Raw genomic sequence first — 16,393 nt, 5'->3', positions numbered from 1 at the left:
AACACATTTCCATCATTGCCACCATGCAGCTCTCTCTTGCCCAAGTCTTTGTCGCGGTTCTGGGTGTTGCTCATGCTCTCCCAGCCGAGTTGGAGGTCCGCGGCACGCCTTCGAACGCCCCCGTCACCGTAGGTGCTACCAGTTCCTCCAGATAGTGAACAGCTGGCTGACCCTTTCAAGTTTGACCACCTCCCTGATTCGTCAAAATCTTTCCAGTGTGGTAAGTACGATCCGCCGGGGCACGTGTTGTGCAATGGGAAACATCTAATGCCCTGACTGTGCAGGAGGCAAGACTTATACCGGTCACGACATCTACATCTCGGCCCAGCGCGGCGTAGCTCTCCAGGAGATTGGAGAGACCCGAGGAATTGAGTAGCCCCTTTTCCGTATTGCACACTGACCGTTGCTCAACTCGTTTCCTTGCATTAGAGAAGCAGTACCCGCACTCGTTCGACCACAACGACAGCAAGGGCCACCAGCTCAACTTCCCCTCGTACTGCCCGGAGGACACGGACCGGATGGAGTTCCCCCTGTTCCACAACGGGCCGTACGATGGCGGCAAGAACAACCAGAAGCAGGGCGACGAGCGCGTCGTCTACTTTTACGAGCCGGGCGAGGTCGACAACAACGGCCACGCCAAGGCGACGTACTGCGGCATCATGACCCACGTTGGCGCCGCGTCGGGAGGGTTCGTCTTGTGCTAGGAGTCGCGTGATGGGATGGCCATCTTGTTTTGGCAGTACTATGTTGAAAGGACGTTTCTTGGAGGCAGCAATGTGGTAGTTGGGTTCAATTTCTTTCTAGCTCAGCGGCCACCGCTTGATCAGTTTACGATTGTGGAATCCAAACGCCTTGGTTGATTCTGGTTACGTGGACCAGCGAGTGATCAATCCGTTTACGTGAATCCAATTGTCAATGTCAGCAAATGTTGTTAGCCCGGGGCTCAATCGTGGCGGGTCGTGCGCTCAGCGTATCAAAACGCTACTCTGCCCGACATTTCAATCAAGTCAGATTCTCTTTTTCCCGAGAGACATGCAGTGCACTTCAGACTTGGGCTTTGTTGCTGAGAGAATGAACCAGGAAATGGAAGGCCGACTCAATGATATATGGCTTCCTTGATTAGATCGCGCCTGAATCTACCAGCATCGCGACCTGCGTGGTGGACTGGATGCGACTTGTTGCAGCCCCAGCCTGCCATCTGGAGTTCATAGGGCTGGATTGAAAGTGGACTGTGCGGGGACATTTGGTGCTCTGGCATTTTGAGGGGCGCGGGAGCTAGGCTAGTGGCAGCATGAATTTAGCGGCCGCATACTGGTGCAGCCCGCTCGAACCCCGCTAGAACAGAGATACCATTTTCCATGCAGTGCTTGCGCTCGTCGCAACATTCCACGAACCCTGACAGGTGTCACCAGAACCTTCAATCCCACGAAGCTACCGCAGCTTGAGCGCTCGTCCACTTCCAGCATTGGCTGATGCATGTCCGAGAAACACCGCACGTTGCTATCTGAGCATACCGAGCTCCCCGCCTCCACACGCCTCTGACCGCCGCGAACACCGAGCAGCTTACAGCGAGTGTCGCCCACGTTTTCCATTTCTTCCTCCGACTTCCCTCCTCGGCCGACCTCGAACCTTGCTAGTGCCCGCGACAACCTTGGCCAGACATGTTCGCCAGCACCGAAGAGATGGATTGGAAGGAGGGGGGGTTGGAAGATTACCAGGGCAGCATGTGGTGGGGTTGGTACTGGGACGCCAGCGCATTTGTCCAGCGCCCGCCTCGATAGACGCATACATGCATGAACGTCCTGAATGACTACAGACCGACATGCCGAACGTCTTTGACTGGTTTTTCAGGCGAGGAGATCATACAAAGCGATATTTGGAGTTGCCTTCAAGAAATACTGCAATGCTCCTCGGTCGTCTGCCTTCCAGTCCCAAGTCCATCGTGCCGGGGCGTTCCGCTCACAACAAGCTGTTCGAGGCTCCCGAGTGCGTCATTAAGCTTCCGTTAACACTAGGTCTGCCTGGTCCGGCTACAAGACCGTCTCGTCCCGCAGTCTTTCGATATAATCATTTTCAACATCGCCTGGACTTTGCCATGTCGGTGCCCAAGCTGAATTGTTGAGCCATCCCAGCAATCTTCATTTGGTGGTTTGCTGGTCAACCAAGCGAGCATGCATCTCTTGCCTGGGCACAATTTACCCCCTTTTTCTGCAGCCACCCTTCTCTAGCGTTCTAGCCAGCCTGTAGGGCACTATACCCAAGTCTCGTGCTACTAGTCAACTCGAACCGTAACAATCTATGGGCAATGAACGGCCGTGGCTGCAATACCGCGTCCATCTTGGTAGGGGTAGGCGTCATCTTTCTCGCCGTCGTGAAGTTGAACAAAACCGGGTTGTCTGGTCTTACTGCCATCTATATGTGCGATGATTCTGCTCCGATGTTGGGCCCCGGATCCGGGATAGTTTCCGGGGCAGTCTCGCCTCGCGAGTTTGGTGTTCTGGGACGATTGCCGCGCGTGGGCGAGGAGATGTAGCCATGGTGGCTGCATGACACATCAGACTGCTGATGGAGTGATTCTGTCAGGCCGTGATGGAGACCTGCTAGCCTTCGAGCATGATTCACGTTTCTGGCCTCAAGCATCTCCTCCTCCGGTTCCTTTGTGTAGTCATTCGTACCGTGCTTGGCAGACAATGACCTAGAGCAACACAATATCAAAGAGAAAAGGACACACTGAACAAGGGAAGGGGATCCCATATATGCAAACTTACTCGGCCATCACAGGCCTACATCATCGAAGCTTGGTGCTTATTGCAGTGATTTCACGCCACTCCTTTCATCATCTGCTAGACCTCACTGGTGGCGGTTGCATCATAGCAAGGCGGCCGTCGTCATGTTGCTAGACAGTGACAGCCTGGCAAAGGCCACCCCTCGGGACTCTAAATATGGCCTCGCAGCTGAATCGCCTTGATCAGTACGCTGTGTGGATATGGGGGAGCCTCTTGGCTCCTATGCCACAGAGTAGCCTTTGTATAGTTTCATTTGCCTGTTAATTTCTCCCACAAACAAAGCCTTTGTCTAGATGACCACCCGGATCCAACTCCGCAGGTGTTTCGTGAACATCCGAAGTGTTTTGCTGCAGGGTGCACAAATGCGTGTTGCATAACTATGGCATCGTGATTGATCATCTCGCGAGTCACTACAATGGCATGACTATATAAGCAGAGGAGGCTTTCAGCATTATGCCTCAACCCATGGATATCTACTCCTCTGTTCTCAAACCCACAACACCCTAGCTTTTTACCATTTGCTCGTTACATACAGACCCAACAACATGGCAACCACTGCAACTACGTCCAGCGCGGTCCCCACGTTTGGCGTGGAGTGGGAATTCTATGCCTGCTTCTACCAGCCCGAGCCGGATGAGAATGTCGACGCCATCTTGGCGGCGTACCCTGGCACTATCATCGTGCCTCCGGATACGCCACACTTGGATGCGGCCCGCTTGTATGTCCGGCAACATGTCGTCGCCACACTCCGGGACAACGGCGTGGATGTCAACAACCTCGATCAACGGGGCAAGGTCTTGCTTCCGCCGGCCGGGCCGGAGCCGCACCGTTTCCGTCTCAACACTGCTGAGGGCAAGTACTTCCGCTGGTCTCTCACCACCGACGGCTCCCTCGGCAACGCCTGGCTGGGCCGTCCCGACGTCGCCCCGTTGGAGAAGCAGTTGAGCTGGACGGGGCTCGAGCTGGTCTCGCCGGCCATGCGAGACGAGCCAGCTTCGTACCAAGAGCTGGAGCAGGTCGTGGATTTACTCAAGGCCCGCTGTCGTATCCTTGTCAACATCACCTGCGGGCTCCACGTGCACGCCGCCTTCGGCCTGGACCCGATCCCCTTCGCCGGCTTGAAAAGGTGCGCCGCACTGCTCTTCGCCATGGACCCCGTGGTGGCCGAGATCCACCCCCGCCACCGACGTGACAACACCTTTGCCCGGCCAATCCGAACCCAGTCCAACGCGGCCATGGGCTGGACCGCCCACGACGCTGTCGAGGCCTTCGCCGAGTCCGAGCACAACCAGTTCGGCTGGTTACGCTACAGAGACCCGTTACCCAATACTCCGATCGGTCATGCCGTGCGCGAGATTTTGGCCTGCCCATCCCCGGGGCCCGTGTGTTGGCTGTTGGCGACCACTTTCACCAAGGGCAACTACGACTTTGCCCGGTTCGCCTCGTCCAAGAATCGCAACCCGACGCTCGAGTTCCGCCAGCACGAGGGCACCGTCGACGCCAAACGCATGTCTGCTTGGGCCCGGTTCTGCACCGGCATCTTGCGGTATGCGGTGCAGGAGCTGACGGACGAGAAGCTGGCCGAGGCGGTGGTGCCCTTTTGTGAGACCGCCGAGAAAGACAAGTCAGGTAAGTTGTATCTCTACGAGCTGCTCGACTCTTTTGGCATGGCTGACCAGGCTCGGGCTCTAGGCCTGCAGCCCGACATGCGGCGTGAGCCCTCGCCTACGGGGGAGCTGTCTGTTGGGGGAGTTTCTTTGGGTTAGAGGACCTTGCACGGTAAGTAGGTAGAGAAGACGGATAAGCAGCGACACGTCCATGTCGGAGAGTATTGGATAAGTAGAACGGCGTATATATGCACGTAGGTAAATATGAAAAGACTTGTTCGGACACTAATAGTTTGTGTGAGATCCAGTAAGATACGGAGATACTACGTGTCACAGGAATTGCAAAATGGCCGCCTGAACATATTCATGAGAACTGGAACGCAGCGGGCGTCGATAGTAAAGTTAAGGTTCTCGAGGAGAACGCCAAAGTCGTCAGAGACGTTATGACAGACGTTCCTCACGCTGAATACCGACAAGAAACCTTGGTTATGGAGTCTCTTCCCTTTGGCCTTCTCGCCATCTCGGGCGTTTCTGGCGCAAGCAAGGATCGCCTGTATTCACTTACAGTGGCCATGTTCTGCAGTGTGCTGCCAAAACCAAGTTGGCATCAGTTGAAAGCCATATTGATCCGGCCCGGCTGAACTTTGATTCCTCCAGTGCAATGGCAGCCACTGATTCTGTCGACAACAAGCTTTATGAATCATCTGCTGGCAAGTTTTTGAGCAAGGCGTCGATTCTTATTCGCCTGTTGGGTCTCCTGCTGCCGATTCCCCTGATGCTGCTGACGTACCGGCCAAGAAGAGGTCATCCCCTGACGGAAAGTAAAGCACCCAAAGCCCGTGTTACTCTCAAGCACAAGCAGTTCTAGAAGCTATCTACAACAGGTTCAACGAACTCATGTCCCGTCTCGGCCTCCCCATCCGGGTCTTTCGCCTGGACACCATGGAGCGACAGCTCCGCAACGCTGTCAACAAGGGCAAGCAGCAAAACGTGGTGTACGACGGGATTCCCAGCTCCGAGCTCGCTGTCAAGGCTGAATTGGAAATTGCCAGCATCACCGACTCATTTGGAGTCGCCCGCCGCAAGCCCCACAGAGTCGTTTTCTCCGTTTCGGAGTTGCATACATTCAAGATTCGGGCCCGAACGTGGTGATGGCAGCTCAGGCCGCCATAAGCCATGCCGATGAGTGGCCCAAGCACTCTACGCAGTACGGATTGGCAACATTGGTGGCCGCCGTTGATTGGTACCGCCGTGACGGGCGCATCTTTATGTCATGGCTTTAGCTGCACGATAGGTACTAGGCTCCGCAGAACTGCTTTCTTTGCCTGTCCCACATTCTCATGCCTGCTTGGCTCTTCGTATAAGGCCATTGTGTCTATGCTGATCGGCAGTATACGAGGACCCAATGACTGTTCCTAAAAACCGACGCCCCATTCCACGGATTCTGTCCCAATCTTTGGATACGTGGTACTGGTGTTGGCGGGCAGCTGCCTTCGGCGTCGGCATTAGCGAAGCTCTGACGGCTGTGGGCGGCGGGGTTGGTGGGCTCGATTCCGCCATACCTACCAAGCTCAGCCAGGCCAAATCGGTGGGATGGAGCTAGAACCGCACATGTTGGTTCAATGGTCGGCAGTGGGGAGGGATCAACACATCCCACCGTCCATCATGGCAATATTGAAAGAATTTTCTAGCAATACGAAATCGGGAATTGAGAAGATAGTCGGTACCAATGCCAGGTGCACTTTGTTCAATTGTCCAGTTATTTCGAGTGATGCGATCAAGTCTAAAAATAGCTGCTTCCAGAGCATGCAAGGGACGTTTTAGCGGCAGAGTGACAATCAAATTGAGGGCGCTGGCAGTACATTTTCATTAGGTACCCGTAGTGCCCGTCGCGGGCGGGACGATCAATCAGCGCCTGTCTAGTGGGCTCCAGCGCCAAGCAAGCATCTTGCCAATGCCAGCGGTCGCACTGGGCTAGCACTTCTTTCAAAAGAACCAGGCCATATTCGGGATCTTCTGGAATGTCGCCCATTGTTACGGCAAATGCTTATCGCAGGAATGCGACAGGTTTGATCGACCGTGCTGGTGAAAGGTGGTCAAGACTCCATGGTTGCCAATCCATGGATTGGGCCTTAATTTGGGCAGGGTGGGTTCTGGTGGCACCGGCAGCTGGATTGGCTGGCCCCTGGAAATGAATGCGCTGGCCGCCACGGGCGTAACTGTGCTTTTCTTATCGCCAACGTCGCCGTCTCATTCGTCGGTTCCCTTTTCCTCACAGGGGGGGACACACGGCCCTGGCTCGTCGAACCTGGCCATCCTGATCTGGCAATCTGGCTGGCCCTGACACCCGATCTGCGTCACGGCTGTTTATGTACGTGCACGGCGAAATGAAACATTGGCAGCGTCTCCCGTCCCACCCTCTTTCTTTGAGGCCGCCCCCAAAAGGGGTTCTCTGCTTACTCTCAGACCCCCCGGGCTTCCACACCTTCACAGTGAAAAGGCTCCAGCTGGTTTGCCGTCTTTTCCGTTCCTGCTGCCGACACCGCACATCAATTCAAGACAGTCACACCACCACTGCCGAGCCAAGCCATGGGCCAAGAAGACCTAGACGACGAGATCGGCTCCGATGATCACCGCCTGCAGCCGTCATCCCGCCGGCGCCATGCCGCCCTGCCGAGCCGGGAAGAGGTGGCCGAGCTGTGGCGGACCGTCAGGCCGTACCTGCCGCCCGTCAACTTCATCACCGTGCACCACGCCTACTTCATCTTCGGCAGCCTGATCGCGGCCGCCGTCTTCTTCGGCGTGGCCAGCGCCGACACCACCTTCAGCGTCAGCTTCGTCGACGCCTGGTTCCTCATCACCTCGGCCTTCACCGCCAGCGGCCTCAACACGGTCAACCTGAGCCAGCTCGCCACGGGCCAGCAGGTCGTGCTGTTCGTCATGCTGATCCTGGGCAGCCCCGTGCTGGTGTCGCTGTTCACCATCTGGTTCCGGTACCACATCTTCGAGAAGCGCTTCGACCACATTGTCAAGACGGAGCGCGAGAAGCGCCGCCGCAAGCGGGCCACGGGCACCATGGTGGGCATGGCCGGCGCCATGTTCGGCCTACCCGTCATGTCCTCGTTCGGCGCCAGCCAGCACAAGACGCATCAGCAGCGCGCCCGCGAGGACGCTTTTGAGCTCACCAAGCCCCGGTCGGGCGCAGGTGGCCAAAGTGCCTCCGCCGCTGCCGCTGCCGATCACGACCACGACGATCTGCATCTCCACCAGCCGCCGTCGCAGTCGTATCAGGGGCGCAATCCATCGGAGAGCAGCGCACATCCTGCCCTGTCCGTGCTGGAAGAGGCGGCGCGGCCCATCAGCAACAGCGGGTCACAGAGGAGGCCTGGCCGCTTCCTAAGCCAACGCCACCCGCACATTAACACCAGACACAACCCGCCGGCCCCTTCGGGCAACGAGTTCAACTTCCACAGCTTCCTGCACGAGAATCGCAAGTCCATCGGCCGCAACGGGCAGTTCTTCGACCTGGACGACGAGCAGCGCGAGTACCTGGGCGGCGTCGAGTACCGCGCCCTCAAGCTGCTGTTCGTCATTGTCGCCGTCTACTTTGTCTTGTTCCAGGCCCTCGGCGCTCTGACCCTGGGCGCCTGGATCTCGGTGCACAGCCGGGCGGTGACGGCCGTCAACTCTCAGGACCCTTGGTGGTCCGGCATCTTCCTGGCCATCTCGTCCTTCAACAACGCCGGGCTCACCCTGCTGGACGCCGGCATCGCCGCCTTTGCCGACGACGCCTTCGTGCTGACCATCGTCACCATCCTGTCGCTGGCGGGTTCGGCCGCGTTCCCCGCCTGCATTCGTGGCATCATCTTTCTCTGCCGCGTCGTGCTGGAGCGGGTAGTGCTACCCCGGGCCGCCAATGCCGCGGCGCTGCAGGACTACCAGGACTGGCTCGAGGCCTTCGACTTCATCCTCAAGTACCCGCGTCGTCTCTTCATGCTCATGTTCCCGTCGAAAGCCAACCTCGTCTTCGTCGCCTTCTTTTCTAGTCTGGTCACTGTCGACTGGATTCTGCTGCTGGTGCTTAGCATCGGCAACCCGGTCCTCGAGGCGTTCCCCGTCGCCAGCCGCGTCGGTATTGCGCTGTTCCAGGCCTGCACGGTGCCGTCGGGCGGGTTCGCCGTCTTTTCCATCTCGGGGCTGTGGTTTGATCTGCAGGTGCTGCTGCTCATCATCATGTACCTTGCTGCCTACCCCGAGATCATTGTTATGCGTAATTCCAACGTAAGTTCAGCTCATTCTTCTCATTTGACTACAGTATTAACCAATGATGCTCCTTCAGGTATACGAGGAGCGGTCGCTAGGTCTCTACTCCGTCGAGGAAGCAGAGAAGCAAGATGATGAAGAAGAAGCGGCCTCTTTGGACGAGAGGGTGGCCTCGGCCCGCGCCCCGTTGCTGTCGCCGACGTCGCCCACCTCTGCCAGATTTGATACCATGTCCCACGCCACCGGCACCTCCACCCGGTCCATCAAGGGGCTCGCCGCCGTCGGCCGCCGCGGAACCGCCTTTGTGGGCCGCCAGATCCAGAGGCGGATGAACGACTTCCAGGGCGTGGGCGTGGACACGAGCCGACCCAGCCATCCCACCCTCAAGCGGGCGACGCACATCCCCTTCGACAACAGCCCCACCGCTCCCGCCGCCGCCCCCGAGGGTGGCATCAGTCTGGTGTCGCAGCATCTCCGCGGTCAGTTGTCTCACGACATGTGGTCCATCGCGGCGGCGCTGTTCCTGGTGACGCTCATCGAGACGTCGCACTCCATCGCCGACCCGCGGACGTTCAGCGTCTTCAACTTCCTGTTCGAGATCGTGTCCGGCTACACCAACATCGGCATCTCGGTGGGGCTGCCCGACCAGTCCTACAGCTTCTCGGGCGGCTTCTACCAGGGCAGCAAGGTGGTCATGATCCTGATGATGATTCGGGGCCGGCACAGGGGCTTGCCCGTCGCGCTGGACCACTCGGTCAAGCTTCCCGGGTGGGACAATCAGAAACACGAGGATGAGGATGCCGAGATTCGGCGGAGTTTGAGTCGGGCGTCACGGTGAGGGGGTCTTCTGATAGATATAGACATATATAGAAGAACACATAGATACACAATAGACTTGATGGTAATATATTTGCGGATCTTCGCAGTTTTCTTTGCCGATATTCTAAGAGTACGGAGTGCATCAACTGTGTCGATCTCCTACTATAATCTGCTGATAGTCTTGTCGTGGTGAACCAAGCTAATGGTATATAGGAGTAGATGAAGATGTGGGAGAACGTGATGCTTCTAGTATGGCAGTATCAGCCCTTGCGTCTGTTGAGGTGTGGTCCTTTGACCAACATGAATTGTGATTGTATGGTATGAGCGAATCTCTTCTTAATCGTATCTCGTTCCATTGGAGTGCATTATACTACCAGGTATACGTAATATCGTGGTGTGATTAGACTAGCATCCGGAAGCAATCCGGAAAGAATCTTCTAGAACCGTAGGATTATAGATTGGCCTGTTGTCATTGGTAGGACTGGTGGCACGTGATCGACGCCACTGCAAGAGTTAACTCGTTCCCCGTGGCCAAGCCTCATTCACTGTCAGGCTCCAATAAGACTCACCCTGAAATCATTTCGCATCTATGGCATAATCAGTTGCGAGTGCTTTTCGCTGTTCATCAACAGAGTATGGAGCCATCATCCAATGTCCTTTGTCGCAGATGTCGCGAAATCGATCTCGGGAAGGCTCTTTCAGAATGGTCGGAGGGTAGAAAGCTGTGGGACTATCCAAAGCTCTGTTATGTGAGCCCGGAGGCGAAAGAGCAGGGTATATGTGGGGAGGCCAACGGTGAAACCAACGATGGATCCTGCTTCCTGTGCGACAAATTTCCAAACGAACCAGGATGGCTTTGCTCTATGAAGTTGTCCCCGGATTTTACAGGCGACTGGTTCATCAGCGACTGGGAATCACTTTTGCCAGCGGCTGTTCAGCTGGCCTATCAGCCACAAGGCCTATCTAGCCCGTCTTCATTGGATCTTATATGCGTCAACTCGGGGTTCTTCTCGGCTAGCTTCCGCATAGACCTGGTTCTCCAGTGGCTGCATGACTGCCGAACACATCATGACTGCGGAAAAGTCCATAGTGCCACTCTGGCTCAGGAGATCAAGCTCATTGATTGCCACAAGCTCCGTACAGTACCTAGCGATGGTTCAGAGACGTATGTAGCTTTGAGCTATGTATGGGGAGACGTTGCCCGCGGCGAGCTGGATGCACTACACAAGGGTCAGCTTCCCGCCCGATTACCGCACACTGTTGGTGATGCAATCCTAGTTACCAAGATGCTGGGGTTCAGGTACCTCTGGGTTGATGCCTATTGCATCGACAATGCCTCGTCGTCCGCCCTTCATGAACAGATGGGCCAGATGGATGCCATCTATGGACGCGCACAACTTACCCTGGTCGCCGCGGCAGGCGAAGACGCCGAATCTGGACTCCCTGGCGTGAGGTTCCCCTACGGGCCTTACTTGAAGCATGAAGACATCTGTCTAGTCCAGTCGCAGAGGATACACCCGCGAAATTCCATCAATGCATCCCGCTGGTCCACTCGGGGTTGGACCTATCAAGAGGCAGTACTGGCATGCCGGCGCCTTGTCTTCACCCGAGAGCATGTCTACTTCGAATGCACGAAGATGAGCTGCTGGCGACCCAACGAGCTGCGTGTTCCTACCCGCAATCTAAACATCAAAAACAAAGAAGATTTACCCCTGTGCAGTCCCCTGGAGCCCCCCATCGTCTGGAGACCCTTTCCCCAAGCAAATCTGGAGAAATATATATTTACCTCCATCACAGAGTACACGCAACGGCAGCTAACTTACGAAAGCGACTCTCTAAATGGCTTCCAAGGAATTCTCAGCCACTACCGGGAGCTCACCGGTGGAGATGTTCTAGATTTATGGGGCATCCCGTACAAAAAGGGAAAGCTCTACTCTATGTTGTACAGCCTGTGCTGGTATCATGACAAACACTCTTATAATAAGCACGGCGTTCATATTAGGAGGCGAGCCGCAATCCCGTCTTGGTCTTGGGCGGGCTGGTCGGGAGCAATCGACCCAGAATCATTCGTCTGGAACCCTTTAGTCTATATGGAAATAGTGAAAGCTAAGGGTGGCGCTCTTGGACCAAACACCATCCTTGAAGTCAGCACGAGGTTCCTTCAACCTGCAGTGGTCCGCCACCACATCCAACAGAAACACCACTTTGCAATTTATGTCAGCTCGACGACTGGAACGGCTGGTCTGGAGGAAGAAGTGGTCGCGGATAAGTCCGACTATCGACTTGCTTTTGTTTTTATGATGCCCGGAAGTTTTCATCTGGTGGCCCTCATCCTACAGTGGGTGCCAGAAAAATACACCTACACACGAATAGGAGTGGCGACGCTGGGCCTGTGGAAGTTCTGGACAAAAAAGACACCTGAACAGCTCTGTGAAGAGCTTTTAAAAGGGCAACAGCACGAAGTGATACTCATAGAGTAGACCTTACGACTTTGTTTCTCTAGTCCGGGTCTAATCACAACCCCAGCGGTCTCCGGACCACCTTCAGGGTGGGCTAGGGTTTCTGAAACCCGAGTAATGACTAAGAAGACTCACCTGTGCGCCTGCTGGTTGGGAGGTATCTCAGAGCCACGCGCGTTGATGGTGCAAGCATCTCCGAGATGATCGCTGGTTAGGGTCTGAACACCAGTCCGGCACTGGTGGCTGCAACCTTGCACCTTTCCGGGAAAAGTCAATGTGAATATGCACTCGAGGTTGCATGCATGGCGTGGGGGTATCTCTCGTTTAATCTACTTAATGCATGATCCTACGTTATAGCTGATTTTCAACAAGCCCATCGAGAGTCAAAGTCTAGAACGTCGAAAAGGGGCGCTGAATTGCACCGTGAAGACGAAAGCAAGTGTGCTGAAAAGAAAGCCCGCAATCCACTAGAATCGAACAACCTCAACGCCCAAAAGCAAGCTGCGCAATGACGGGCAATGCAATGCGCAGGTTTTCGAGCCCCCAGCTGACGACAATGGAGAGTCGCGCCTGAAAGCACGGGCGGATTGGAAATGAGCCATCGGAATTGCATGCAACGTCGCCAGAGGGCTGACGTTGAACTAAGGCTCGGCAGTCTCACGGCGTCCGGCCAATTTCGGGTTGCGTACGACTGATGCAATCGATTTGCCTGGCCCTGGGCTCAGGTGCGCTGCAGCGAGCCGTGAGTCAAGGCAGGGCAGGCAGTGGGAGAGTGGCAGGGCAGGGTCAGCACTAAAGTACTTGCTTTGCAGCGGAGACAGACTCCAGCGTGTCGGGCTCCGCTCGCACACCCCCACCACCACAGCCCATGATGTCGTCGTTGAGGGCAGAGAGCAGAGAGCAGAGTCGGCACCGAAACTGGGTCCGTTTCGCAATGCTTCGGACACCCGCTTGAGCGGCGCATGTTTGGTTTTTGACTGGGGCCCCTGCCCACCAGATTACGAGAGAGCGCACAGGCAGTCGGCCGTGGATGATTCGCATGCATGGCTGTGCCTTGCTGGGCTCGGCAGTTTTGAGGGGACGAAAACTGGACACTGCAACCCTGGGCTTCTAGGCTGCACCATCCGGATCCCGCATTAGGGGCTTGGCAGTGGCCAGCAAGAGACCAACGGGGAATTTGCGACGCCCCGTTTCGTTTGGGCCTATGCCGGGTTGGGCAGGCCACTCTCCCACTTTCTTCTAGCGCTACTCTTTCTCCCGACCCAAGTGCGCACAGGACCACAGGTTCAATGTCCGGACGCATCATGCGGTGCTGCTGCTGCATTTCAAGCCAATACGCAGCCCGGCGGCGCATCATGTCCAGCTTACTGTTCCCTTCCTCCTTCCTTCTTCTCCTGCAGTTGGCGCAACCATCATCTCGCCACCCGCCCCCATCGTCCACTCTCCTCATCCCCTACACCGCCCGAGCGGAACTGGCAATTAACAGCGAAGCTTGGCGACAGAGTTCGTTGGTCGGCTGGCCGTTGAGCCGGTACTGGCCACTCACTCTCCCACTGCAGGCAGTCGTGGCGCTCTCCCAAACGGCGACGAATCGTGCGCCCTTGCTGCACGTGGGGTTTGGGATGTCCCATCAGCCCTGCGGTGGTGATCACTCTTTCAGGTTGCTTCCCTCTAGACCCGGGAGACCGACCGCTTCCAATGACGTGAGTCGTGCCACAGGCCCGCGAATAAGGTTTGTGGGTCGGCGAGAAGAAATATCCCGGTCGGATAGCGGGTTAATGACCTGGGTCAGCCACGCCCTTCCGACTCCCGTGTGGATGCATGCGTTGCAAACCTGTGCCGTGCAAGTGCTGAGTTGTGCTTATGCTGCTTGGTTCCTTTTCCCCTCTGATACGTCAGATCTAGATCCCTCCGACTAGGGGGTCCTCTTGGTCCTCTTGGTCGTGCCGATGTGCTGGCAAGGCCCGATAGGGCAGGGCGCCGTCCTGGGCAGTCAGTCCGAGTTTTCTCGTGCACACAGCACCCCCATCACCAACACTTACCTAACCAAAAAGCCACGGCTCTGGTCCCCTTGCCTAGCGGATGGGCCTGACCGTCCCTAATTCCAATGCTTGATTCGTCTGGTCTGTTTCGTGTGACCCAACGACGTGACATCGCGGGTTGTTTCCCGACCCTCTTATCACTGGCGACTCATGCTGGTAATCAGGGTCCTCGGACCCACTGGCCAGCCTGCGAGATATCATGCAATGACATACATGGGATGGTCTGGGAGGGGGAGCTGACGGCCACGCCTGACGGTTCTGACGGCCCTGACGATATTCCTCCCCTTGGCAGACGACGATCCCTGGGGACAACAAGTCCTGGGCAGTGTGGGTGTAGGGTGCAGGTCGTGTGCCCTGCCGTGCTACAATGACATAGTGGTCGGGCAGGATTTCGTTTTGTTCTTTGTTCTCTTCTCTGACCGACCCAGTGTATCGAGTCAAGGGGAGCAAAGGGAGATGCTGTGGAGTGCCTGGAACCGAGTATAAGATGAACGGGAGTGTCTCGGTCTCTCGTTAGATCTATCTCTAGATCACCCAGTTTCCCCTCTCCCCACAAGCACACAGCCCCGTTACCTAATATACCTAATACTCATCATGGTGCGTTCACTGCTCCTTGGGGCTGTCCTCGTGCTCAGCCAGCTGTCGACGCTGGTCCAGGGCCGGGCCATTGCTATTGGGGACAGGTCCGTCTACGCCAAGCGAGACATCGTGCAGGAGCGGCTGTCGGTCAGCAACCTCCAGGTCAACGCGCCAACCAGCGGGACGTACCCGCGCGTGACCACCATCGCCGATGGCTCCATCCTCATGGCCTACACCGAGATCACCGGCAACGACCACATCCTGCACGTGCTGCGCAGCACGGACCGGGGCCAGTCCTTCAGCCCCCTCGGCGAGATCACCCGGGGCACCGGCGACGTCGACAACCCCTTCCTGCACCAGGTGCCCGGCTCCAACCGGATCCTGGCCGCCTTCCGCAACCACGACAGGAACAATAACGACGGCACCTACACCTACTTCCGCATCAGCGTCTGCGCCTCGGACGACGGCGGCAGGAACTGGCAGTTCCTGAGCCAGGCCGACGAGTTCTCCGCCTCGGCCAGCCACGGCCTCGGCGACTGGGAGCCCTTTATCCGGGACGGCGCCGACGGCCGCCTGCAGCTGACCTACAGCAAGGAGCTGGCCACGGACAACCAGGAGACGTTCCGCGTCCTGTCGAGCGACGGCGGCGCCACCTGGACCGAGCCCGTCAACCTGCAGATCCACGACCCCTCGGAGCATCTGCGGGACGGCATGCAGGGCATCGCCAGCATCCGCGACTCGGACGGCCGCGACGCCCTCGTCATCATCCTCGAGACGACGCGCCACGGCACCTTCAGCGTCGAGTACGCCGTCAGCTACGACGACGGCGCCTCCTACGGCAACCGCGGCGTCGTCTACGAGCCCGCCGCGGGCAGCAACGCGGGCGCCCCCCAGATCGCCAACGTCGAGGGCAAGGGGCTGGTGGCCGTCTTCATGACCGACGAGGACTCGGCCAAGGGGCAGTGGCCCAACGTGACCAAGATCATGGCCACCGTCTCGGCCGGGCTCCACGGCGGCGACATGACCTGGGGCGGCCCGGCCGAGGTGCGCGGCGAGAACAGCCACTGGGCCGGCGCCATGGACTTTGGCGGCGGGCGGGTCATGGTGGTCTACGAGCTCAACGGCAGCCCGGCGGCGTCCATCTTGAGCTGGTCCTGAGACCTGGGCCAGGTGGCGATGTTTCCTTGGATATATTGTTTGAAGCGATTATGATCATGTGGATACCCGTGGAGTTTTGCATTTCAGTGTAGATTACCAGCTATATATATTGGTACTGAGTATATATTCTCTTTACCTCTTTGTCTCTGCTGCAATGGTGCCCTGATACTAATTCCGGACGGTGTCTGAGACACTGATGTCGTATCATCCATGACATGCCGAGACAACGGTAAGGACCCGAGACTGCATACGAACGCGTGCTGATCTTGACCGAATCGAGTCGATACTTAGTCACAGAGTTATCATCATTGGTATTGGTATCATCTTCAGAACCGTCGTGATCACCAACTCGGTCATCCTGCTAGTTCTCTACGTTCTCGCGAATTTGCAAGAGAAGCTGATTGGTCACAATCTTGACGCCGCTCGTCTTCAGCATCATCGCCATATTGCTCGGGCTTTGGCTCGGGTGGACGCCATGGAGCTGCAACATGGACTGGTTGCGGAGAGACTTGTACACGCGAAACGGGACAACGACCATGGTATATTCTCTTGGGGATAGAAGTCTCGAGCTGACAGACGAACTGGTTGATATGGTGGCCCTCGCTGTCCATGCCCTTGGACCTGCCAGCGGTAGGCGTGCCGACGACAATGTCTGCGTTAAAGGTGATGTTGAAGATTGC

At 56.8% G+C, this 16,393-nt stretch overlaps 6 protein-coding genes across 6 annotated transcripts; all 6 read left to right on the top strand.

The window, feature by feature from the left end:
- Positions 1-23: 23 nt before the first annotated feature.
- Positions 24-704, top strand: PG985_001667 (uncharacterized protein; the record flags this gene model as incomplete). Its single annotated transcript, XM_066821436.1, has 4 exons — positions 24-128; positions 181-220; positions 285-372; positions 467-704. 4 exons carry the CDS (start codon positions 24-26, stop codon positions 702-704), a joined length of 471 nt encoding a protein of 156 aa, XP_066692315.1.
- Positions 705-3,331: 2,627 nt separating this feature from the next.
- Positions 3,332-4,552, top strand: PG985_001666 (uncharacterized protein; the record flags this gene model as incomplete). Its single annotated transcript, XM_066821435.1, has 1 exon — positions 3,332-4,552. The coding sequence occupies one exon, from the start codon at positions 3,332-3,334 to the stop codon at positions 4,550-4,552; it is 1,221 nt and encodes a 406-aa protein (XP_066692314.1).
- A 783-nt stretch (positions 4,553-5,335) lies between these two features.
- Positions 5,336-5,545, top strand: PG985_001665 (uncharacterized protein; the record flags this gene model as incomplete). Its single annotated transcript, XM_066821434.1, has 1 exon — positions 5,336-5,545. One exon carries the CDS (start codon positions 5,336-5,338, stop codon positions 5,543-5,545), a length of 210 nt encoding a protein of 69 aa, XP_066692313.1.
- Positions 5,546-6,982: 1,437 nt separating this feature from the next.
- On the top strand, positions 6,983-9,494 carry PG985_001664 (TrkH-domain-containing protein; the record flags this gene model as incomplete). Its single annotated transcript, XM_066821433.1, has 2 exons — positions 6,983-8,674; positions 8,733-9,494. The coding sequence occupies 2 exons, from the start codon at positions 6,983-6,985 to the stop codon at positions 9,492-9,494; spliced, it is 2,454 nt and encodes an 817-aa protein (XP_066692312.1).
- A 616-nt stretch (positions 9,495-10,110) lies between these two features.
- PG985_001663 (heterokaryon incompatibility protein-domain-containing protein) lies at positions 10,111-11,955 on the top strand (the record flags this gene model as incomplete). The annotated part of the gene is made up of 1 exon (XM_066821432.1): positions 10,111-11,955. The coding sequence occupies one exon, from the start codon at positions 10,111-10,113 to the stop codon at positions 11,953-11,955; it is 1,845 nt and encodes a 614-aa protein (XP_066692311.1).
- Positions 11,956-14,570: 2,615 nt separating this feature from the next.
- PG985_001662 (glycoside hydrolase family 93 protein) lies at positions 14,571-15,713 on the top strand (the record flags this gene model as incomplete). Its single annotated transcript, XM_066821431.1, has 1 exon — positions 14,571-15,713. The coding sequence occupies one exon, from the start codon at positions 14,571-14,573 to the stop codon at positions 15,711-15,713; it is 1,143 nt and encodes a 380-aa protein (XP_066692310.1).
- Positions 15,714-16,393: the final 680 nt, after the last annotated feature.

Source organism: Apiospora marii (assembly GCF_038362585.1).
Source record: "Apiospora marii strain CBS 49790 chromosome Unknown utg000001l_segment0_segment0, whole genome shotgun sequence".
Classification (NCBI taxonomy): domain Eukaryota; kingdom Fungi; phylum Ascomycota; class Sordariomycetes; order Amphisphaeriales; family Apiosporaceae; genus Apiospora; species Apiospora marii.
This window is presented reverse-complemented; position numbering and strand designations above follow the sequence as displayed.